The 25,662-nt window shown below is 44.6% G+C and overlaps 2 protein-coding genes across 2 annotated transcripts in view; one reads left to right on the top strand and one right to left on the bottom strand.

The window, feature by feature from the left end:
- Positions 1-25,662, bottom strand: part of LOC104580104 (zinc finger protein 608-like) — a 158,164-nt gene that overhangs the window by 60,479 nt on the left and 72,023 nt on the right. The gene's annotated exons all lie outside the window — the stretch shown is intronic.
- On the top strand, positions 20-3,714 carry LOC148593930 (endogenous retrovirus group K member 9 Gag polyprotein-like). Its single transcript, XM_088529019.1, has 5 exons — positions 20-27; positions 1,263-1,324; positions 1,712-2,226; positions 2,278-2,614; positions 3,671-3,714. The coding sequence occupies exons 1-5, from the start codon at positions 20-22 to the stop codon at positions 3,712-3,714; spliced, it is 966 nt and encodes a 321-aa protein (XP_088385145.1).

Genomic DNA, 25,662 nt, shown 5'->3' with positions numbered 1-25,662 from the left:
AACAGACAAACTTACTATAATGGTGCTGTGAGATTTCAAAATTAAATAGAACAAAACAAACAAACAAAAAAAAAAACCAGTTTGCTTAGACTGCATTTGTGTACATAGGGATTCAGTATATCATGGATTATTTCAATCTTAGGAGCTCATCTAATTCAAAAAAAAAAAAAAAAACACACAAAACATCATCCCAAATGCTGCACATGAAAAATTAAACACAAAAATATCCATCATGCTAAACAATGCAAATTTGCTATGTTTCTACAAGACTATTCCCTGTTGTCATAGACTGCTAGCATGAAATAATAATAATAAAAAATAAAGGATTAAAGCCACTTTTTTCTTGGCGCTGACAAGAGACTGATTTGTGAATGGAAATTAATTTTTCAAACTGGGAACTGCACTTTCTATTTAAAGAAAAACATTTAGAAAGACAGTACAAAGACATATAAACAGCATTTTTTTTCCTGTGCATCACAGAAAAAAAATAGCACTTGAAACAATTCTAATATCCATAGGCCAAAAATAACCTCTTGTCATCCAATCATTTTAAATACATTAGGATCACCCACCTAACAGCTTACTAATTGAAATTAGCTTTCTAATTGAAATAACAGATGAGGACTTTTACCTCAAAAAGATGAGGACATTCCCCCCGCAAAAAAAATGTTGTATTATCCTTTCAGTAAATCACTCATGTCTGGATTAATTTCAATATTCCCTGTACCTTGTTATTAAGCAAAATCTTCCACTTCTTAGAAATCTTACAATACTTTTGCTGCAAGGAAAAGGGAAAATTTTTCCCTTTGTACTAACAATCTCCTATGCTACTCCAATCAACTGTGCGACCAGCAAACAGTTCTGCCAACACCTGCTCTGTGGATAATTGTGGAGGCCTGCTTCAAGGACAGTAGTACAGGATGCCTCCTTAGTAGATAATCAACATCAAGGACAGCAGTGCACTTGTTCTACCAGCAAACAAGGAGAAAAAGCAACTGTACAGCTGCTGTGTGACCAAGAAGCTGATTGGATAGTCTTAGCGTAAGCCTTTAGATTCTTGGTTTATTTAGTAACTGTGCTTCTCATGCTTTTATGCAAATAGGGTATTGTATCTGGGACAGTACGGTATATAAGTTTTATTTGATGCTTAATAAAAGTGTCTTTGGTTCATTATGCTGGAGGCCCTGCTCTCAAGACACCACAAATGGTGCCCGAACACCACGTGAATAGGTGGCAGACGCATTTGCTGTGCTGTGGTGTAGCTCGCCTGAACAAGGGCTGAAAGGAAGCCGGCATACACAATTACCTTACTGCTGGACAGAAGGTAAGCAGCCGAGGACGCGATGGGGAATTCCATGACTCAAGAGTAGAAAAATGTAGTAGAAGTGCTGAAACATATATTGCATAAGGAGAGGAGGATTTTAGAAGAAATGGACTTGAAATGCTTATTAATTTGGGCTCTAGATAATGTGCCACAATTGAATACCCACACTGTTTGTGACCCCCCAGATCTGGGACAAGATTGGGGTCCACTTGTGGGATAAAGTGACCAAAAATGATAAAATAGCGGCCGACCTCCTTGGACCTTGGTGAACCCTTTTTGAGGCATTAAAGGCCTATACAGGATCTGCCTCTGGAGACTCAGGCAAAACAAAAGGGGAAACGCCTACTGTGCCACCTGAGCCGGATAAAGGCGCGGATTAAGGTGCAGTGTGCGCTGTGGCTCGTGTGGATCCACCTGATGATCCCTTAGATCCACGACCTGTAGACCCTGAACAAGAGCCAGATTTATTCCCACCCAATCTGCATGACCAATGGGCTGAGGTGCGCCGAGAAGCTAGGAAGGCTGGAGACGTAGAAGTGCTATCTGCTTTCCCAGTTGTGTATTCGCGCAACCAGGCTCCGCAATACCAGCCTCTGGAGTATAGCATTATAAAAGAACTCCGAAAGGCAGTGTTAGAGAACGGTCTGACGGCTCCTTTTACCATGAACTTACTGGAGAACATAGTGGAATCCCACTGGCTAGTGCCACACGACTGGAAACTAATCACTAAGATGATCTTGACCCCTGTGCAATATACGATCCTCATGACGGAATGGAGGCATGGCGCCACGACTCTATCACTGGAAAACCTCCAGCAGGGCCCTCTGCTGAGAGCCGTGGACATGGATGCACTTATGGGAGAGGGGAGGTTCCAGGCCCTGGCTGTTCAAGCAGGAATACCAGTAGAAGAATTAGTGCAAATTCGTTGACTGGTGCTTAAGGCCTTCCGAAAGGTCCCTGAGGCCGAGCGACAAGAACAGTCATTTGTGAACATTCGGCAAAGTGCTAGTGAACCATTTATGCAGTTTTTGGATCGATTGTGTGAGGGAATAGAGAAACAGGTGGACAGTTCCACAGCCCGGGATGTCTCGTTTAGGCAGCTAGCAGTAGAAAATGCGAACACAGACTGCCAAAAGGTGCTCAGACAGATGCAAACTCCCAATTCTACCATAGTGAATATGTTGAAGGCCTGCCAAAATATTGGGTCCATGATGAATAGCACAACCATGCTAGCTCAGGCTTTTGCCGCAATGAGGATGGGCCCAGGGCAAGGACGCTGCTTTAGCTGCGGTAAAGAGGGTCACCTGCCCTTGCAAACGAAAAGGCTCCCAAGTGCCGGGGGTATGTCCTCAGTGCCAAAAGGGGCGGCACTATGCAAGCCAGTGCTGCTCCAAGATGAACAAAGACGGGAGGCTTCTACAAAATTCGGGAAACCGCAATCACAGTGCACCCAGGAACCGCGCAATGACACAAATGTGTCCTGATTGCCTTGCAACAATGCAAGCCAGCTCTCAGCCAGCACCTCAGGTAGCACTGGGGTGGACTTGGCCACCTCCTGCGATGCCAAACGAAGAGACACAGGGGTGCAGGTGCTCCCCACAGGAGTCCCTGGGAAAGAGCATGAGCGCCTTGCTGATAGGAAGATCATCAGTCTCAAGCCAGGGTCTCTTTGTGCTGCCAGGGGTGATCAATGCTGATTATGCAGGGGAGATCAGAATAATGGTATAGACACCAAACCCCTTGTGCCGCATCTCTGGCAGAACAAAGATCGCCCAGCTAGTTTACTTTAAGGCAAGCCTGCAGGCAGCAGCTGAGTGGTCCCGAGCGGGGGGTGTTCGGGTCTACAGGCGCCCCTCAGATTTTTTGGGCACAACTGCTACACCAATCCCGATCCATGCTAACCTGTGAGGCTCGGCAATTCCGCCTCAGGGGGAGGGCTACTATTACTGGCCTTAAAGACAGCGGGGCCGATGTTACGGTATTTGCTGCGGCAGCCTGGCTGCCGTCCTGGCCACTGGTTCAGGCTGCGGCTGCGCTGACCGGGGTGGGAGGGGCCACTGCCCCCCCCCCCCCCGCCCGGCAGAGCCGTGATTACCTGGTGATCCAAGGCCTTGAAGGGAGAACGGCGACTGTTAAGCCCTTTGTGCTCTCCTTACCCTCCACCTTATGGGCCCGCGATGTTTTCGGTCGGTGGGGAATGAAGATCAGGATGAATTTATTGTAGGGGCTGCTGATATGCAGCAAACTCCTGCCCTTACCTGGAAAACTGATAGTCCAGTTTGGGTCGATCAGTGGCCCCTCAAAAAGGAGAAGCTTAAACACCTCCGCCATCTGGTGGCTGAGCAGCTACGGGCGGAACATACTACGCCATCAACAAGCCCGTGGAATAGCCCGGTCTTTGTCATTCAAAAGAAAAGCGGGAAATGGCGATTGTTACATGATCTTAGGCAGATAAATGCGGTAATTGAGCCTGGGCTGCCCTCTCCTGCTATGATTCCTTAAAATTGGAGCCTGACAGTGATTGACTTGAAAGACTGTTTTTTCACCATTCCGCTCAACCCTGCGGATGTGCCACGATTTGCATTCTTGGTTCCATCACTTAATGCAGGGGTCTTCAAACTTTTTAAACAGGGGGCCGGTTCACTGTCCCTCAGACACTGTCGGGGGCTGGACTATAGTTTGGAAAAAAATGAACAAATTCCTATGCACACTGCACATATTTTATTTGTAGTAGTGCACAAAAAAACAGGAAAAAATGCAATATTTAAAATGAAGAACAATTGTAATCAACAAAAACAAATAATATTTCAATGTGAACTATGGGCCTGCTTTTGGCTAATGAGATGGCCAATGTTGGTTTCCATATTTGTCACTGCTAGTCATAGCAAGTGATGCAAGGGTTCATCAGTCAGTCTGGATCTGATTGGAGATTTCAGATGTTTCATTCGGGAAAAAGTCTGCTCGCAGACATAGGTGCTGCCAAAGACGGTTGCAATTTTGAGTGCATGGTTCCTGAGATTATGATATGTCTCTGAGGGGAGAGATGCATAGAAATTAGTAAGGCTGCTTGATTTGAATGCATCTTTCAGCAAGTCACAAGTCTGTAGTTCAGCCAATTCCATTTGGTAAATCGGATCAACAGTTTCAATGTCAACAGAAAATGGGTTCCGGAAAAGCTGTATGTCCTGTTCATGGAGACGAAGCTCTTTAAATCTAATTTGAAACTCCTTTTGCAACATTTCTAGTACATCCATACATGTTTTGTTTGGGAATGCAACTGCTGGTTTTTCTGCAGACAGGTTTTGAGTTGTGGGGAGATGGCAGAAGTTTTCCTCCTTTACTTGGTTAATGAACAGGTCTAGTTTGACTTGAAATGCTTTCACATGTGAATACATATCACAGATGAGCTTCCCCTTTCCTTGAAGTTGGACATTGAAATTGTTGAGTAGCTCTGTTGCATCTGTCAGAAACACAAGGTGCCATTTCCATTCTGCATCTTTAAGCTCTGGTACTTCTTTGTTTTTAGAAAGCATAAAATCATAAACCTGTGGAAGTAAGTCATAAAATCGTTTCAAAACTCTCCCTCGACTCAGCCAATGGACTTCTGTGTGGTACAGAATATCTTCATAGGCAACATTTAGCTCAGGCAGAAATTCCTGAAACTGTCTGTGGTTTAGTGCATGAGCTCTAATGAAGTTAACACAAGAAACTACAATTTTCATGACAGAGTCCAGCTTCAGTGATTTACAACACAGTGCTTGTTGGTGGATGATGCAGTGTATGGCTATTGGATGTGAATGGTTGCGTTTGTCCATCTCTTTGTTAATGCGTGCAACCACTCCTTTCATGGACCCCCACCATGCTAGGAGCACCATCAGTTGTCACACTGAACAGTTTACCCCAGTCCAGCTCCAAATCATCCATAGTTTGGCAAACTTTCTCATAGATATCCTCTCCTGTTCCTTTGATGCTTTTCAGTGCAGCAAGCTCCTCTGTGACTTCGAAAGAATCATTTGTCCCACGAATGAAAATTAGAAGTTGTGCAGAATCACAAACATCATTGCTTTCGTCGAGTGCCAATGAGAAATAGCAACGTTTTTTTGAGGAGTTTTGCAACTGCAGATTCAAATTTTCCCTCATTTCTTCAATCCTTCGTGTCAATGTAGGTCCTGAAAAACTCACTGTACTAAATAAATCCGCCTTCTCTGGACACATCTCTTTCTTTGGCAACAGAAAGAAGGCATTCTTTAACAAATTCTCCCTCTAGGAATGCTCTGCAAGTGCGCTATGAGCTTGGCAACTTGATAGCTTGCTCGAAGTGATGATATATTGACCTGCTTTTGCTTCATAGAAGTATTTTGCTGAGTTGTCAATCCATGTTTCAGTCTTAATATTTTATCTTTTCTCACTTGTCCGACCAAAGAATCATATTTATCTTTATGTTGAGTTTCGTAGTGTTGATGCAAATTGTATTCCTTGAACACAGACACTGAATTCTGGCATATCAGACAGACAGCTCTTTCTTTGTACTCCGTGAAAAAAATAATCAGAAGTCCACTTTTCTTGGAATACCCTGCACTCGGAGTCAATTTTTCTTTTTTTTTTGACATGATGGTGCACATGCTTCCCACTGGTGCTGGCTTGCTTGTCCTGCCTGGAAGCTGGAGGGAGGGAGGGAGAGACGGGGGAACCGCCCACCTCGCTGATGCCGCCTCCCCCCTCCTCAGCCCGGCTGCGCAGTCCGGACAGGGTGGCCAGAAGGGACTGAAGGAACTTTGCCGCGCCGGGTCTCTGGCGATTCGCCCGAGTTGGCTGGACCTCGCAGTCCAGAGGCTGCCGACTGAGCTTGCCCGGCAGAGGAGATGCCCACGCCTCTCGCCTGCCGCGCATCGCAGAGGAGGAGGAGGAGGAGGAGGATGGGGCAGTTTGTAGCCGAGAGGCGCCCCCTGGAGGGGGCAGGTCGAGGACGAGGCGCTGGTTTCACCCCAGTCCCGGCAGGTGCTTGGGGGCTGCGGAGGCCGGCGCGCAGATTAAGTGGCAGGAAGTCATCTGCAGCTGCTTGGTTTACCCCTCCCCAACCCCCGGCGGGGGGGGCGGGGGGGTTCTGTAAATACCGGCGGGCCGGATTGAGGACCCTGGGGGGCCATATCTAGCCCGCGGGCTGTAGTTTGAGGACCCCTGACTTAATGTGTCAGAACCCTACCAGAGGTATCACTGGGTGGTCCTGCACCAAGGAATGTGCAATAGTCCCATGATCTGCCAGTGGTTCGTGGCTTGGGCGCTCGTACCTGTTCGTCTTGCACACCCAAGCACTCTGATCTATCACTATATGGATGATATCCTAATTGCGTCTCAGACCCCAGCGGACAATGAGGAGATTGTTGCTGCTGCGACTCGAGCAGTGACGACCGCCGGCCTTTGTGTGGCCCCGGAAAAAATTCAGACGGTAGCCCCATGGCAGTACCTGGGGTGGCGCATCGATAATCAGACTGTAGTACCGCAAAAGGTTAAAATCCCTGCTAAAGTGGAAACCCTGAATGACCTACAGAAGTTATTAGGAGCACTCAATTGGGTTAGGCCAGTGCTGGGCTTGACCATGGAGGAGCTACATCCTTTATTCCAATTGTTAAAAGGGGATCCCAGCCTTGCATCCCCTCAGCGGCTCACGGAAGAGGCCAGGAGGACCATGACCCTTATCACACAAGCCTTGGGCAAGCGCCAAGGCCGCAGACTCCATGAGGACCTGCTCGTAAACCTCTATGTTATACAAGCTAATTCTCAGCCTTTTGGTTTATTGGGGCAATGGGATCCACAAAGGACCATCTTGTGGTGATAGAACGGATTTTCTTGCCTCACCAATTTCCCAAGACAGTAATACAGTGGCATGAACTATTGGCCATGGTGATTCAGAGGGGTCATGCCTGCCTTACGGCCCTGCAAGGGAATGACCTGAGCTCAACCATTTTACCTACAACAAAACAGCAGGTGGAGTGGCTGCTGCAATCCAGCCAGTCTTTTCAAATCACCCTGGCGGATTTTAAAGGCAACATATCCATCCATTTCCCACATCTCCCACCTTTTACCACCTTGGGATCGATAGGTTTGATGAGAGACTCTCACCTCAGTCAGGTGCCCATTCCCGATGCACTCATGCTGTTCACGGACGGATCTGGGAAAACAGGGAACTCTGTTATAGCATGGCAAGGGCCAACAGGTACCTGGGAGAACAGTATTGAAAGGGTTTCTGAGTCCCCGCAAATTGTGGAACTTGCGGCAGTGATTCGCTGCTTTCGTATGTCTTCACAAGCAATTAATATTGTTTCTGACTCAGCATATGTCGCAGGGCTGGTTAATCGATTAGAAGGAGCCTATTTCAAGGAAGTAGCCAATCCGTCGCTTTACGTCCTCCTCAAAGATATTTGTTGAATCATCGACATGCTCCTTACTTTATAACGCATATCAGGTCTCATAAGACATTGCCTGGTCCTCTGGTGGAAGGAAATCAGCATGCTGACAGCCTCACCGGGATGGCCACCCTTCCAAACATATTCCAACAGGCACGGCTGTCTCACACCTTCTTCCACCAGAGTGCCCATGCTTTGCATCAAATGTTCCGTATTACAACTGACCAGGCGTGGCAAATTATTCAGGCCTGCCCGGATTGTCAATCAGTTACCGTACCCCCCCCCCCCGCCATGGGGGTTAATCCTCGAGGTCTGATGTCTTTCCAGATTTGGCAGACGGATGCCACTCATATTCCTGAATTCGGATGCTTAAAATTTGTGCATGTCTCTGTTGATACCTTTTCGGCATGCATATTCGCATCTGCACATTGCAGGGAGAAAACATGGGACATTTGACACCACTTTCTAGCTGCCTTCGCGGCACTGGGGATGCCTGCCCAGGTTAAAACAGATAACGGGCCTGCATATGCCTCTCAAGCAATCACGGCATTCTTTCAACAGTGGGGTGTAAACCACTGTACTGGGATCCCCCACTCCCCTATGGGTCAAGCCATTGTTGAGCATGCCCATGGCACCTTGAAAAACATGCTACAAAAACAAAAAAGGAGGAGTGAGGAATACTCCCCTCAGGAACAGTTACAAAAGGCCCTCTATGTACTTAACTTTTTAAATCAAGAGATAGAAAATGCGCCCCCAGTGCTAAGGCACTTTGGCATTACCACTCAGGAAAAGCTAAGCAAAGCATTGGTGGAAGTCCGAGACCCTGGGTCGCGCCAATGGGGAAAACCTGTACCTCTAATAACATTGTGTCTCTACAGATCAAGGACCACGATGGGTTCCAGTGCGGAAGTGTTGAAGCGTTCAGGGGGTCTTGTATTGATTGCACTCCAGTCAGGTAATTCAGATGACGAATGGGACTCATGGGCACCTAACCTTGCTCTAAGTCCTCTGGAACCCCAGGAGATCAGTCTGCTGGGGTCCTTGCGAATGGATTACTGTGTATATTTCAACTATACTGGTAAAAACCTGTCCCGAGACCAGAACGTTAATTCGTCACTGCCTGCCTATCAAAACAACACTATCTGGTGTAATCATACAAGTAAAAATGCATCGGTATCAACTAACGCCCCGATAGCCTTACCGCCTGGGGTATTTCTTATCTGTGGCGATAGAGCATGGGGTGCTATTCCCTCCCACTTGCATGGAGGACCTTGTAGTCTGGGGTGCTTGACGCCAAACATCCATGATATTAAATCATACAAGGATGCATCACTACCACAGGGCAAAAAGATCAGTGCATGCATTTAATGACCAGTGTAGTGACAAAGTAACGTTCTGGAACCCTGGTGAAATAATAGCTGCATCTATTTTCGCACCAGGGGTTGCCGCTGTGGCCGCTCATAATCACCTCGCTAAGCTTGGATGCTGACTTGCTAAACAAAATAATGCAACGTTGCTTGCTCTCTCCGGCCTATTAATGGATGTGGACTCAGTCCGACATGCCACTCGGCAAAACAGGGCAGCTATTCACTTTCTGCTTTTAGCTCAAGGACATGGGTGTAAGGATTTCAACGGCCTGTGCTGCATGAACCTATCTGATCACTCAAAGTCGATCCACAAAAGCATCCAAGAGCTGCAACAGCTAACAAAAAGGCTCAAAATGACAGATGGGTGGAACCCCTTTGAGGGACTCTTCCCTGATTTGGGCCCTTGGCTAAAAAGAGTGTTGGTTGTTGCCGCGATGCTATTCTTAATCTTTTTTGGGATTATGCTTTGTGTTCCATGCTTGTTAAAATTAATGCAATCCGTTGTTAAACGCACTCTGAAGAAAATATTGCCAGTTCAAGTGCAAAAAAAAAAAAAAAATTGGGGGAGATATGGGAGAAGATGCTGAAGTGGCCAATCTATTAACCCTGACCCTGCGTAGGCCCTGGTCCAGCGAGCAAGGCCTGATAACCGAGAAACCATGGGAGTAGACGCAACAAACTAAACAGCCTTTTGCTTAGCCATGTCAATGCAAGTTGTAAAGTTTCTAATTATTGTACTAACTGTATTTTGTTAGTGTGTCTGCTCTGTTTCTTATTGTGTGTTCTATGATTGATTGATTGATCATTTAAAAACAGCTATGGCAATACAACAGTTAAATAAAGAAGGGGGAGATGTGGAGGCCTGCTTCAAGGACAGTAGTACAGTATGCCTCCTTAGTGATAACCAACATCAAGGACAGCAGTGCAGCAAACAAGGAGCAAAAGCAACTGTACAGCTGCTGTGTGACCAAGAAGCTGATTGGATAGTCTTAGAGTAAGCCTTTAGATTCTTGGTTTATTCAGTAACTGTGCTTCGCATGCTTGTAGGCAAATACGGTATTGTATCCGGGACAGTACGGTATATAAGTTTTATTTGATGCTTAATAAAGTGTCTTTGGTTCATTATACCGGAGGCCCTGCTCTCAGTACACCACAGATAATTACTTATTCCTTCCACATTCAGATTTCCAGACCTCCTCAGACCTTGTGGGACTGCATCAGCAGCACTTCCACAGATATGGTAATGATAATGCTCTTTAGGACAATAACAACATACAATGATGATCACAATAACAACTCAAATCTTTCAGTAGGGGCTAATGCAGATATAATGGTGGTGAACTCTTCTCAATATGGACTTTCAAGGGAGATGAATGAAAAACAAGAAAATACAACAGGCAAGGAGAATTTCTTATTCTCCCTTACATCTTCTATTCCAGCTGAGATGCCTAGGATTTCCCAGAGGCATTCACCCATTTTAGTATGGGAAAGATTAGCATTTGACAGCTGCTGGCGATAGTCTTCTACCAAAGGCTGCATCTGTGAAAAGCTGTATGTCAACTCTGACATTTGTCAGAGACCTGGTAGGATGCCCAAATTGCCACATGCAAATTTCTAGTAAAGATATTTCTCCTCGCTCAGCCCAAAAAAATAATACTGATTGAGATACCTCTGCTTGAAAGTCTCTAGAGCATCCTTCTCCATTGAAATTTGATTTCTCATGGCCAGTTCCTCAACCCAGACTTCCAAACTTTTATGTCAGTCACTGCCTGACCGTTTGCTGAGCTTTAAAACAGAATAAACAAGCACTGAAATTCCCTTTAGATCCCTATTCTGCCTTGACAGTTTCACAGTATTCTAATTCAAGAAAGCAATTTTTCTAACTGTTTTGGTTTAGACAGAATATGGATAAAATGAACTCCTGTATCAGATGGTGTCATGAATCCAAATACAGTAAAAATTCAGGCAGAGTCATGTCCTCAAAAGGGATTAGATACTGCTTTACCTAGTGACCCTTTGGAAAACTGTAACAATGAAGATTTTAATTTTAAAGATGACAATCACATCCTTTTTTTTTTCCACAAGTTTCTTCTAGATACAACCCCTCAGGATTCTGAACCTAGATAAAAAGATAAGGTACTTATATATGGTGATCACAGATCACTACTAATAATTGATACCTTCAAGTTTCCAATGTTCAGTTCTAACAGACGAGGAGCAAAGTTGTACTTGTTATATCACTTATCGAGATATCAATTTATCAAGGAAAGCTTTCCCATCCTGAATTGTATATAAGATAACGGATACTTTAATTGCACCATGACTGATTTCCACTCAACTGTTGTATTTCTTTTCAAATTTTGTTCTCAATGTCCAGGCAAGTCATACCACATCCCTCCATTACCAGCAGACTGCAGTTTTCCTCTTCAGCCTCTCTGGAATATGGGGATATACAAGAATCAATATAATTGCGTGAGTTTTCCAGGCACCTGCATTGTATAAAACCAGAGTAAAGCAAGACTGCAAGTAAAGCAAAGCCAAGGTATCTTTTAGTCTGGTTTCTTTGCACCTTTCAGCATTTCTGCACATCATGTCTGCACTAGACTTTCATTGCCTTCTACCTATTTGTTATTGCGGGCGTATTGAGGAGCAGCATCTCTGTGATGGTGAACCAAAAACATTTATTTAGGGTTAAACACAACTTATATATGTTTCCAGTCCCGGAGCAGCCCCTGTCCTGCCCAGCAGCACGCGGAGCCCAGCAACCCAACCACCCAATCAGCGAGATGATCACGCGCCGACCATGCGTGAGGCCATCCAATGAGCTTCCTGATCACACGCTGCCCGCGTGGCTGTAGCTCCCGCCTCTCCTGCTCAGCCCCCACATCTGCGGAGGAGAGACTGCCTGTCACCAGCCCCAGGCTGACTGCAACATATCCCCCTTTTTTGTTTTTTGCCATTATGGTTCCAGTGAGGATAATGAAGAAAGGGAGGAGGAGGCCGCCGCTAGTGCCCGTTGGACCCATCATGCAGGGATCTACTGCAGGCTTTGATCTGTGGAGACACAAGCATACCCTCGCCCCCATGTTATCACTGGTACTGCTTTTTCTCATCGGCCTGTCCCTGGGTCCCACACCTCCACCATGACTTTACTAGGTTGGGATGGTTCTTTTCCACCAAAATGCCGCAGCATTGGCGGGGCCTCGTCCGCTTTCCTTATCCTCGTGGTAACATACTTGCACTTCCACCAACCAATCCCCCCATGGAAGCAGTAGGAACCACTAAGAAACTCCTTTGTAAGTTGGTCATCAGTCAGTTTGGAGATATGGGTTGTTCCCACAGTCAATAGTTGGTGGTTTCCAACAGCAATTGGTTTATGGATGGAAGATTTCTTTTGTTGAATGCATTTCTTCCTCCTTAATTCTTCTAAAAGGCATCTTCATCAATTCTTGCTGTTTCTCCAGCTGTTCCAGGTTATGGGGTTTAAGTGGTGACCCTGGTAGTGGCTGGCAAAAGATGTCATTCACAGGGGAAGCCCTGAATCTATATTTAGGATGGCTACATAACAGAGGTGTCAGTATGACCACTTCATATTCACACGTTGTGATTTTAGCTATGGAGAAGATCTCGTGCTTAGCTTCTGGATGGCAGGTGTACATCACTGTGCTTGATCCGGGTAGGTTTTGTCTGAAGCTACAAGGTGTGCCATTTCCCATTTCTACAGGATAGTATGGGGTCATCTGCCCTTCTATATTTTTGTAGGTATCTCTTTTGCACTCTCTTTTGGATTTTCCTTTTCTGCTTGATCTGGTTCTGACAGTGGGTTCTTTATCATCATTTTCCCAAGACAGAATTCTTGTTTATTTTCTGACCAGTTTCTTTCTCTTCTTAAAAAGGTGTTCCAACAATTCTCCTGGAGTAGGACCATTGTAATCCTTCTCTTCTTCCTCATTGCCACTGGACATGAGCGGAAGGATATCCCCAGCGGTCGTGAGGATGTAGTTACACAGAGCACCACTCGCCGGCAGACTGAGCTCGGTGCCGGGCCAGCTCGCCCTGAAGGGGGCGCTGTGGCGCGGCCTACCAGCTGACCACAGGAGGAGACTGCCGAGCAGCACGACCGCCACCGCCACCGGCCTGCGCCGCCGCCGCCGCCCTGTCGTGGTGCCCGAGGGTCGCACCGAGCGGAGCGAGCCGAGACGGCCGCGGAGCCGCCGCCACTAGCCACATCTGCCCTACCCCGTAGTATCACCCCGACCTTATCCCACGTTGGCAGGTCATACACTGTATGAGTATTTAGATGCGGTTCTTGCTCATGCGCCCATATCAAGCTCTGTTTCAAATCAGCCACCTCTCCCGCATTCTTCTGCTCCTGTGTCATGGAGTTCCCCATCATTCTCGACTGCTTACCTCCGTCCTGCAGGAGGCACTTGTGCGCGCATGGCTTCCTTTCAGCCTTTGTTCAGTCGAGCTACGCCTCGGTGCGACAAGCGCGTCTGTCGCCTATCTCTGTCCCTGTTCGGGTGCCATTTGCTGCACCTTGTGAAGGAATGAACTCAGTCCTTCTGTTCCATCGTTAGGTATGAACCTGTAGTTCCCAACTGCTTACCTCTTTCCTTTCAAGAGGCTTTTAGTGCATGCACAAAGGACGCTTCCTTTCAGCGTGATCTTTACACTTCCTTTCAGCGTGAATCCCGGAGTTCAGCTGGGCGGTGCAACCGGAGAGACAGCTAGTCTTCGAGCCCCACGTTGGGCGCCATTTGTGGGCGTATTGAGGAGCAGGGTCTCTGTGATGGTGAGCCAAAAACCTTTATTTAGGGTTAAACACAATTTAGATAGTTTCCAATCCTGGAGCAGCCTCTGCCCTGCCCGGGCAGCACGCGGAGCCCAGCAACCCAACCACCCAATCAGGCAGGTGATCACGCACCAACCATGCGCGAGGCCATCCAATGAGCTTCCTGATCATGTGCTGGCCACCTGGCTGCAGCTCCTGCCTCTCCTGCTCAGCTCCCCCATCTGCTGAGGAGACACTGCCTGTCACGGGCCCCAGGCTGACTGCAACAGTTATCTCCTCAGTGAGTTTAAATTCGCAAGCATTATGATTCAATTTAAGTAGATTTTGGTGGGAGAATCTACTGCACTGTTAAAATTCCCTACCATAGTTTGTCCAAGAATGCCTATAATACTCAGAAATGGTGAGCTCACTTGATGGTTAACATGTACCTCTTCTTTGTCTGGCCAGATTCTTAGCGAGAATATTTTTAGCAAGTTCTGAAAATTCATGGACCAATATCTTGGACCATGGACCAATACCTATTAGTGTCTATCAACCCCAAAATTTCTAATTTAGTTGGCCCTTTGGCTTCCTAGGCAAGACAGATTGGGATTTAGCATCTTCCAATATACTATTGCCTTATGTCTCTAGCATTAGTCATATTCCCTCTTTTTCATTTGACTTTATGCCTGTGGAAAAATTGCTTGAAAAGGGGAAACCTAGAGAAAGACTAGGGCCTAACAGAAGTTTTGGCATTACAGAAGCTTGCTTGGGGTGATACACAGTTGCCACTTCCAGGATGGTTGGTAGGCACAGACTCTGCTCCTCCACAGTTCCCTAGGCAACACAATCTGCCCTCCTCACAGCTGCAAAGTAACGGAGGATGGAGCGGAGTAAAGACACCGCGGCCAAACTCTGATGCACTCCCTGTGCTGGGCTGCTGATAAGCCGCACAGTAGCTGCCCAATGGGAGATACACTATAACATGTCTGGTGCTGAGCCAGCAAGGGTGGCAAATCACTCCTTTCGGATGAACTTTGCTTGAACTTTGCTCATTATAAGCTCATTATAATGCCATCACACACCTCCATCCCAAAAATTATCTGCCTCCGAGGTATGACCACTCCTACATGAGCATGTGCTCTAGATTTTCTATTGATTGTAACTTTAAATGAAAGCAAGAAACTTTTTCACCAATCAATAACAATATTAAGTATGATTCTAGTCACTCAAGCTCCACCTAAATGTAAAAAAAAAAAAAAAAAAAAAAAGTATAAAAGGTGAGTTAAGGAGGAAAGGAAGTAGAAAGGAAGATTCATTATAACTCCTGGGTCAGTCGAGGGGCTGAACCCCTTTCCTCCCCTTGGGTCAGGACACCACCTGAGGAGACTCCTTGAGACTGACAGCCCTCTCCCATCTTCTGGGGTGAGTGATACTTGTGCATTTGTACATCAGAGCTAGCTAAAAACCCCACACTGTAGTAGAGAATTTCCTGTACTGACATCCAAAACCTGCTTTGTAAATGTTGCATTTGAATAAATCATGCTATTTGTGAACTTGACTACTTGTTTTGGGGGAGGCGATCGGACCTACAGTTGACAGACTGTTCGTGAACCTGATACTGCCAGAGTCGGGCCTATAGCTACCACAATATTTGATATCTCCTTCCCCGCCCCACCACGGCTATCAAACTGCAACAATGCCATTACCTACAAATACTACCATGTATCTTAATTTTATTTAAAGAACAAGACAGCATTATTGCTATTAAAAATGGGACATATACATTCCCAGTTATTTAGCAAGTTATTAAATGAAACCATTTTTAAAATCGCCTTTCAACTTTCCCACTTTGGTAATTCTACTGAAAAGGGAGCTGAATTGTTATTTAGCTATCCCTGCAAATGCCTGCTGCTGAAGATCTACAGTTAACAAACAAATTTTATTCTCAAATGGAGTTTGGAGTTTTTACAGTATATTAGGGAACATCAATTAATTACAACCGTTTAAATGTGGTGTACACCTTTACTCTGGTGTAAAACCAGTGTAGCTCCACTAAAGCATAACCGTGGGCAGAATTGGAATTGCAGTGATTGTTTTATCAGGGAGAGAGGAAGTCAGCATTTCAAATAATTTTTTCAAGAGGCCTTAGAAAAAAATCTGAAGATAATGCAAGTACAGTGAAGATTTTGAACAGAAAAATAATCCATACGAGGAAGAAAGTGCTAATAACTATTCCTTCCAAAATGTAGGCTTTTTCCCTCTTTTTAAATTGAACATGGTATTGATAATGAAATGTCAGATAAACTGCCCTTAAGGGTAAGACTAGAGGAATAAACATACAGTATAAGGACAAATATATGAATTGGAAGTCAGTAGGGGAGGTCTTCCTGAGTTTACTTACCTATCTGCTTCAGTTTTGAGGCAATTCAGTTTTGGCAGAGGGAGGAAACCTAAATTTCATGTTCATTTAGTCTTCTTATATGAAATTAGCTAGAATATCAGCACCAAAAAATCTGACTACAGGCCACTGAATCAGACAGCACATTTTTTTTCCTCTCTCTGGCTTAGAAGTAGGTGACCTTGAGATCTCTGTTCTCATGACCCTACCTCAAAGACATTAATTCCTATTGATTTTGCCCTAGTACCTAAAGATCTCCATTAGCATGCTATGTAAGCACCCAAACACAGAAACAAGTTCATGTTTGCAGAGTTCCAGCTGGGGCTTACGATTCCTGTCTTGCTGAGAAAGGAAAGTGAAATGGAGAGGACAATTTCATAGATGAAACATCTTGTTTCTCAGTATGTCGACCTAGCCTTAGACTTCCTCCTTTCTTATGATGTGTCACAGACTATTTTTATAGCCTGACAAAGTGATCAGCATCTGCTGCAAATGAAACCCCTGTTCTGTTCAGGCAAGAAAGAAAAAAAAATCATTAGTTTTTTATGCTAATCACTGCATGAGATTAGTAACAAAATAAAATTAATAATAAAAAACAAGCACACACATCACAGTTCCTTCTACACTTGGTAGAAATTCTTTTTTTTTTCCCCAACTGAAAATAAAATTAAAAAAAAACTAATCTAAACTGTCATGAAATGCCTCTGGCAGTTCTATCAAAGTTTATAGACATGGACAGACTCATTGAAGAAATGAAACTGCAGTTTCACTGCACATCAATTATGGGCCACTGCCAAAAGCCCAGAGATTAACAGCCAATCCTCTGTTTTACAAGCTCACATCAAAAAGAATATTAATAAGAGCAGGGGCAATGTGGAAGCTTGTCAGAGTAATTCAGGTGCTAAAACAAGGCATTTTTTTCCCCTTTGCTCTGCCTTGAACTGGTCCATGGGGAAAAAAAAAAAGCTGGCATCAGCACAAAGCTGCCAATTTCTCTGATTTTTTTTTTTCATTAAAATATGGGAAGTTGTAAAGAGCTGCAAAAGCTACATTTGGTGGATAAAGGTGACAAGTTATGCGCATTCCTTTCCTGAATGTATCAATGTCTCATTCATTATTCAGATATTTGGAAGTCAACATCCACATGTTTGATGGCTTTTCTCTTCCCTCAAAACCAGAGCCATTTATTATTATAAACAAATTAGCCAGCCCTAAAGGCACCCATTTATTCTATCATCTCACTAATGACTTAGCAAAACTACAAACTACGAAGACTAACAACTCTTCAGGTTCAATTTGGTCTTCCAAATTGTGGGGAAAAAACAAAAGAAAACAAACAAAAAATACAAAAAAAAAACAAAAAAAAACACAATTGTGCCTTTCTTATCGAATTTACTCATATCCGGGGTGTCTGGGTAGGGGTCCACTCGACTGGACGAGTGGACAGTGAAGTGGATTGAGGACTGGCTGCATGGCAGAGCCCAGAGGGTGGTGATAAATGGGGCTGAGTTGGGTTGGAGGCCTGCGGCCAGTGGTGTACCGCAGGGGTCAGTACTGGGCCTGGTGCTCTTCAACTTGTTCATCAATGACTTGGATGAGGGGACAGAGTACACCCTCAGCGAGTTTGCAGATGACACCAAACTGAGAGGAGTGGCCGACACTCCAGAGGGCTGCGCTGCCATTCAGAGAGACCTAGACAGGATGGAGAGTTGGGCAGAGAGGAACCTCATGAGGTTCAGCAAGGACAAGTGCAGGGTCCTGCACCTGGGCAGGAATAACCCCAGACACCAAGACAGATTAGGGGTTGACCTGCTGCAAAGCAGCTCTGTGGAGAGGGATTTGGGAGTCCTGGTTGAGAACAAGTTAACCATGAGTCAGCAATGTGCCCTTGTGGCCAAGAAGGCCAATGGGATCCTGGCCTGCATCAGGAGGAGTGTTGCCAACAGGTCAAGGGAGGGGATCCTGCCCCTCTACTCAATTCTGGTGAGGCCGCACCTGGAGTATTGGGTGCAGTTCTGGGCTCCCCAGTACAGGAGGGACATTGAGCTTCTAGAGAGGGTCCAGCGGAGAGCCACCAAGATGATTAAGGGACTGGAGCATTTGTCATATGAGGAAAGACTAATCGAGCTGGGCCTGTTTAGTCTGGCAAAAAGAAAGCTGAGAGGAGATCTGATTAACATGTTCAAGTACCTGAGGGGTGATTGTAGGGAGGATGGGGCCAGGCTCTTCTCCGTGGTGGCCGATGACAGGACAAGGGGTATCGGGTGCAAGTTGAAACACAGGAAGTTCCACCTCCATATGAGGAAGAACTTCTTTACTGTGAGGGTGACAGAGCCCTGGAACAGGCTGCCCAGAGAGGTTGTGGAGTCTCCTTCTCTGGAGATCTTCAAAACCCGCCTGGATGCCACCCTGTGACCCGTGCTCTGGGTGTCCCTGCTGGAGCAGGGTGGTTGGACTAGATGATCTCTAGAGGTCCCTTCCAACCTTAAGCATTCTGTGATTCTGTGATTCTGTTTACTCTGCTTAAATATAAAGGAAGGGCCACAAGAGAAGAAAACACTTCCAAAGGAGGAACGTATTCCTTCATATAAATGTAAGTGGGCCCACTGAGATGGAGTTTGGAATAGCAGGAGGTTGATGGCATTTCAAATACAATATTAATTGTCAGCGTCTTTCTGCTTGGTCCACTCATCAAATAGCCTTTTCTGTACCCTAGTCAAGGGCCTAAGAATAAACAGAGCTGTCTTACAGCCTGTCCATGAACACTCTGGCTTGACTTCAGCCAAGGATATATTTTAGGGTATGCATTGCAGAAGAGGGAACTTGGTTTGTGGGCTCTTACCAGAGCTCTCTTTTTACGAGCTAGCAACCGACCTCTGAGCAGAGAGGGAAGGAGAAGGAGCCTCTTAGGCTGGCTCTGCTGCCCTGGGCCCTATAATTTGAAACTTGCACCTTTAGGTACAGCTCCAAAATATATATTCTTTGTCGGATGAGCCAGTTTAAAAGGTTCCCGTCTGTGGAAGCCCACATCAAGAATAGAAGTACAGGATGCCTTGTTAGCAGATAATTAATCTCAAGGATGACAGTCCAGGTGTCTTGTTAATTAACCTCAAGGACAGCAGTACAGAACATCTTATCAACAGATAGAGAACAAAGCAAGAAAAAGAAGAAAACTGCATCTGCACGGCTGATCCATGATTAAGAAGCAATTAGATAATTTTGACGTAATTCTTTATACTATTGGCTTATTTAGTAACTGTGCTTCGCATGCTTTTGCAAATAAGGAATTGTATCTGGTTTAGTACAATATATAAGTTGTATCTGATGCTTAATAAAATGTCTCTGGTTCATTATACTGGAGTCTGCGCACATCATATGCTGCACCTGTTCCCCCTCTATCTTTCAGGTACTCATTCCCATCTTTGGGTGTTTTTAACTGCACTATTACACATATGTAACCTGCTGGAGGATAGAATATTATTAGTCAAATTGACATAGCTGTAGGGGCCATCATCACACACAGAAGGACATGTAGGCAGCTTAATAGCTGATACAATTTTAGAAATATCTTTTCTTTTTCCTAGACATGGCTTGGGAATATATCAACTGGTTTAAAGAAAAGAATCTCTCTGATATATATCCAAGGTGGATGTATGTCACTCACATGGCCAATAAGGCCACCTTACTGTGAGGAGCCACCCTCAAAAATCTGACATTTTTAATTTCAGTGTATTTCTTCTCTCTCCCTCTATGAGAATTATTGATGTTGATATTCAGTTGCTTAAAAGCTAATCTGGGAGAACATATTTTTCAGGGAGATGACTTTTAAATCAGTAAATTACATTTTTAAACGAATCATAAAATAAGAAAATGAATCAAACACTATGTAGTAGATAGTGGCAAAAAATTATCTTCAAAATGAAAAGAAACTAAATTTATTATGAGGCCATGTTTTCTTTCAGTTGGCCGAGACAGGAAATTCATCTTCCAAGTGTTCTTTAAGATTGTTTTCAAATTTGAATGAGCGAATAAAAACTAATGCCAAATGTTGAACTTAATGTGTCCAATGACATTAGTTAAGTTTGACAGGAGTGGCCTTCCAGTATCTAGCAAATTATGAGGAGATACCGATCATGTATTTTTAGACTGTATTCAAAACAGGGTCAAGATTAAAAAAAAAAAATCGAACTGAAGACATCATTCACAGAAAGTGCTGAACACTGTGTACACAAATCTGGGACTTCTGAGATGTCTCAAATCAGGCAATCAGAGAGCTCTTAAATCAACTCAGCTCAAGAATGAGGACAAGTAATATAGGACCTGGATCAATAAGATGCTATTAGAAAAGTGGAAAGACTTTTACCTGACTCCAGTGACAACAGTTTGTACAGGATCACCATCAATAAAATTTTTGTGATCCTGTACAAGCCTTCTGCAGGTTCTGGATGACATAGCTTTGGAGGAAGCACTGAACTGATGCAGATATGATTGCTGTAAAGGAGGGAATGCATGACAAGCCTAATAATAACTGGATGATGGTCTTAGTGCAGAGCTCGAGCACATGCACAGTGGCACAATCTTTGTTCTAGGCAACACTGGCAACTTTTAAAATTCTCTATTAGAAAGTCGCCAATATACAGGTTTTCTGCACTAAGTGTGTGAGGCTTTAAACACTTATTTGATTTAAGGCAGTGTTAATGACTTAGCCACACAATTTTATAGTTCTATAATGCAGCTGCTTTTGCTTTGCTTCTTATTGCATGGACTCTTAAATGGGCTAAAGCAAATACTGTACTACAATAAAACAGAAAAAGGGCACTGATTGACAACACTTCTCAACATGTTACACAGTATTTTCATTCAAAGCTACACACACTACTTTCATATAGCAAATATCATATACTTATTTTTCAATTTTGAGGAAGCTATTCAGCATGAAAACATAGAAAGCATTATCAACACTGAATTACCTTAAAGGGATACTGAGAGTTTAAAAATGAAATTACCTTGCTTATATTATTACTAGCATTTTAGATAACTGAAAACAGAAATTGTTAGATTTGCTCATCACTGTTTTTATTTACTTCTGGAATTTCACTCCTCCTGGACACCAAAGGCAGATTAGTCTATTTTCCTTTGGGAATGTGAAATATGAAAGGTGGAAATACATCTTGGTTTGTATATTTGCACAATTTAGTTTTCTGTAAAATCTCTTTGATGTCAACAGTGTATATGTGACAGGTCCTGGTACGTATGGTTAAATACACATTGGAAATAAAGCTTCCTTTATCACTGAAGTATCATTAGGACTAATGATCAAACAGAAAACACTGAAAGAAAGCTTTCCCAAGAGTAATGAGGATAGAAAAGAAGATAAGGCACACCCAAAATAACTTTGGAAAAAAGCATAGACAGACATCTAAGATACAGAGATGGAGTTGGTACAACTCTAAAAAGAACTTCACGTACACCATACACGTTCTTAAACTGCAACCTAGGTTTTCTATAGAGAAAAAAAAATGGTCAGAAGACTTGGATGAATACAAACCTCCCAGATCTTTGCATCCATAACACACAGAAAATTCTTTAATACTACACAGAAAAGGAACAAGTATTTAAACCACCCTAGACTGGACTAGTTTGAGCATCTACTGAAGACTTGCCACTAGCTTTCAATGTTGTCAATAATGAAAGGGAATCACCAGCTAACTTAAGTGCATATATATATTACAAATAGCTTTGGTGCCATTAAATTCTAAAGAGTATTTTTTTACTGTTCCACAGAAATAACATACCACTTGCTGTTCTACTAAGTAAAGAAGGGAGTATTAATTCACATTCCCAAATTGCATTGATGAGATTGATGTTCATGTAGGAATGGATACCACTAATTCTTATGGCGCAGTATGACTTATTTCCTGGCCATAGTGTAATTAATTTGCTTAGTGGTTCTACAGCTGAGAACTGTTGATAACACAGACATATTTCTTTTGGCCTGAATTTACGCTCTAAAAGCCACATTTGAGGGAGCAGTTCAGTATGGAAACGTTTGGCAAATTTCAATAAGCCAGTGATCTATCTCAATTTCATTGCCTCTAAAATAGGAATAGCTTCCCATCTTCTTCCCTCCCCCCTGGTATTGTGGTATTGTGAAGCTTATAGACAGAATATATTTAATTAAGGCTTAAAACTCAGAACTCAGAACTGTTGTCAGATTTTCAAAATAGCTCACGAAGCAAAATAAGAGGCCAGATGTTCGAAAGAACAAAGCACACAGGATGCAGGGCTTTCCCTCAGCCTCTCATAATGGCAGAAGTAGGTGCTAGACTGTTAAAAATCTTAGCACAGCTGTACGTGCTAACCACATAAAAATCTGCCTTTCAAAAAAACATCTCCCTCATGCCTATGAAGGACCCAATGAAAACTGGGACCTTGTAAAGGGTTAACCGAGCAGCGACTAGGAGTTAACTTTGCTATCTGCTTCTGCTGAAAACCAGGTGATGAAGATTAAGATAAGAATAGGCAGGAATTGTGAAAGGAACATTCCAAGCTTGCAAAACAAGAAGAGAATTGTGAGAGAGGAACCAACTGTGGATGCCATCAAGACACAATAGGCAGATAAGGAAGTTAAGCCTGTCTATATAAACGCGGGTCTCTTTCCAGAGTGGCGTGGATCTCTGGCCAACAGCAAGAGGTCGGCTGCCGGCCGGCTAATAAAAGCTTGCTTTTCAACCCACCAGGTTGAGTGTGCGGGTGATTATTGAGATTACGGACTAACATTTTGGGGGCTCGTCCGGGATCTCAGTAATTGCCAGGCCCTCCCTGGTTGGGAAAGGCTGCCCAACTTCGCCGGGAGAACGCTTCCAGAGGGAGCGCTACCTGATGATGTTCCAGGTCCCCGGATTCTGCCTTCCCTTGGAGACCGGGTGGCACCTCGCAAGCTTAAGGGAACTCCGAGGTCCAGGGGGAGCGCTACCTGACGAAGTTCCAGGTCCCCGGATCTCGAAAAAACTTTGAGGTAAGAGACTGTACGATTCAGGAGGTTAAGGGGCGTCCCGATTTTTGTGTGGTGGACTGTGGGAGGTCTGACGAGACAATAACTCCCTGCCACCGACACGCATGGGACGCCACTGCGTTGCCCTGGGTAAAAGGTTGGAATAGGTCGGAACGTTCCGCATGGTCATTGTTATTTGTGTCGGTTGTCGTGCTAATTGTTATTTGTGCCATTTGTGTTGTGTTCTAAATCGCTTTGATCCAGACAGAATGGGACAATCAAGTTCTGTTCCCGAAGGACCCCTTGATTGTTTTTTTGTCAAATTTTCAAAATTTTAGGAGATGGACCCTCCTAAATTATGGGTTTAATATTAAGGCAGATAAATTGAAAATCTTTTGTAAAAGTGAATGGCCAACTTTTGGAGTGGGTTGGCCTCCTGAGGGGTCTTTGGACCCCGACGTAGTCCAAAGAGTACTTTTTATTGTTATGGGGGATCCTGGCCACCCCGATCAGATTCCTTATATCGTTCCGTGGAATTATATCCTAAAAGAACCCCCCATTTGGCTACAAATGTGTATGGTAAAATGTGGAAATGGGCACAAAGTACTAGCAATGAGAATGGGGGGAGAGAAGTCCCCCATTCCATCTGCGCCATCCGCACCAAAATTTCCTGTCCTCCAGGAGCCACCCGAAGATCCGATTTTACCACTCTATAGGTCCCAAGAAGCACAAAGCCCCACTGTGGTGCCAAATCAACATGGTGGTCCTGTCCAGGATGACCCTTTGTCCCCACCCACACCAGAAGGGGTCAAACTTGTGGCCCGGTGGGAACTGGTGCAGCCATCTCTCCTGACTCCACCAGCTCACTGGTATCAGTTTTACCGCTAAGGCAGGTCCCTGGAGGAAGTGGGAGCGCATATATGTACGTGCCCTTCTCCACCACGGATTTGTATAATTGGAAACAACAAAACCCTCCTTTTTCACAAGACGCTGGGAGCATGATATCCCTTCTTAAATTTGTGATGTATAGCTATCAGCCCATGTGGGATGATTGTCAACAACTCCTCCATGCACTATTCACAACAAAGGAAAGGGAAAGGATACTAAGAGGAGCTAGAGAGTCAATACCTGGAATAGAAGATCTGACCAAACATGGTCGTAGGAACGTTCAAGATGAACGTGTGCCCCTCCCAACGACCAGAGTGGTAGACAGGCGCAGATTCACTGAACTATATCACCAACACTTGCTGCGTGGGCTTCAAAGGGCGGCACGAAAGCCCACTAATTTATCAAAGGTAGCAGAAGTCAAACAGAGAACCTCTGAGTCCCCAACTGCATTCTTGGAATGCCTGTTAGAGGCATATCGAATTTATACCTCTATCAATCCAGAGGACCCTGCAAATCAAAAAGCTATTAATCTGGCCTTTGTGTCACAATCAACCCCAGACATAAGGAAAAAGATACAAAAACAAGATGGGTTTGCAAGAAAAACTAGAACTGAGCTAGTAGAAATTGCTCAGAAGGTATTTGATAGTCAGGATACACCTGAGGATGCCTTGGCAAAAAAAGTCACCAAGGCAACAATAGAGACAGTGGCAGCTCTACAAGACATTCCACCCTGTCGTCCTCTAGATAGGAAGTTTCCCCAAGGAAGGGAAAGAAGGGATAATATGGGGAACCCCCCCCCAGCTGATCTGTTCTTGACTGAAATCAGTGCGTGATTTGTAAGAAGAAAGGACATTGGAAAAATGAGCGTCCTTACCAAAATGCACCACCAAGCTCATGAGAAATTCTATCTATGAAAGACGAGGACAACTGACGGGGCCGGGGCTCTGACAGCCCCCAAGAGCCTAGGGTAACTTTGAATGTTCAGGGGCAACCCGTGTCATTCCTCATTGACACCGGAACGTCACACTCAGTACTTAAAGAACCACTGGGCCCCCTTGTGTTGAAAATGTTGCAGTTTGAAAGCCGTAGTGGTAGTGGTGGTGGGGGGGGAAGGAGATATCAAAAAAAGTATCGGATTCACAAACAGTCTGTGGACTGTAGGTCCGATCGCCTTCCTAGGAGCGAATCGAGTTCCCAAATAGTGTGATCCACTATAAGCTCGACCCTGGCAGTATCGGATTCACGAACAGTCCGTGGACCGTAGGTCCGATCGCCTTCCTAGGAGCGAATCGAGTTCCCAAATAGTGTGATCCACTATAAGCTCGACCCTGGCAGTATCGGATTCACGAACAGTCTGTCAACTGTAGGTCCGATCGCCTCCCCCCAAACAAGTAGTCGAGTTCACAAACAGTATGATTTATTCAAATGCAATATTTACAAAGCAGGTTTCGGATGTCAGTACAGGAAATTCTCTACTAGAGCGTGGGATTTTTAGCTAGCTCTGATGTAC

This window comes from Tinamus guttatus, unplaced genomic scaffold (assembly GCF_059628265.1).
Source record: "Tinamus guttatus ecotype Peru unplaced genomic scaffold, ASM5962826v1 Tinamus_guttatus_pri_ptg000322l, whole genome shotgun sequence".
Classification (NCBI taxonomy): Eukaryota; Metazoa; Chordata; class Aves; order Tinamiformes; family Tinamidae; genus Tinamus; species Tinamus guttatus.
This window is presented reverse-complemented; position numbering and strand designations above follow the sequence as displayed.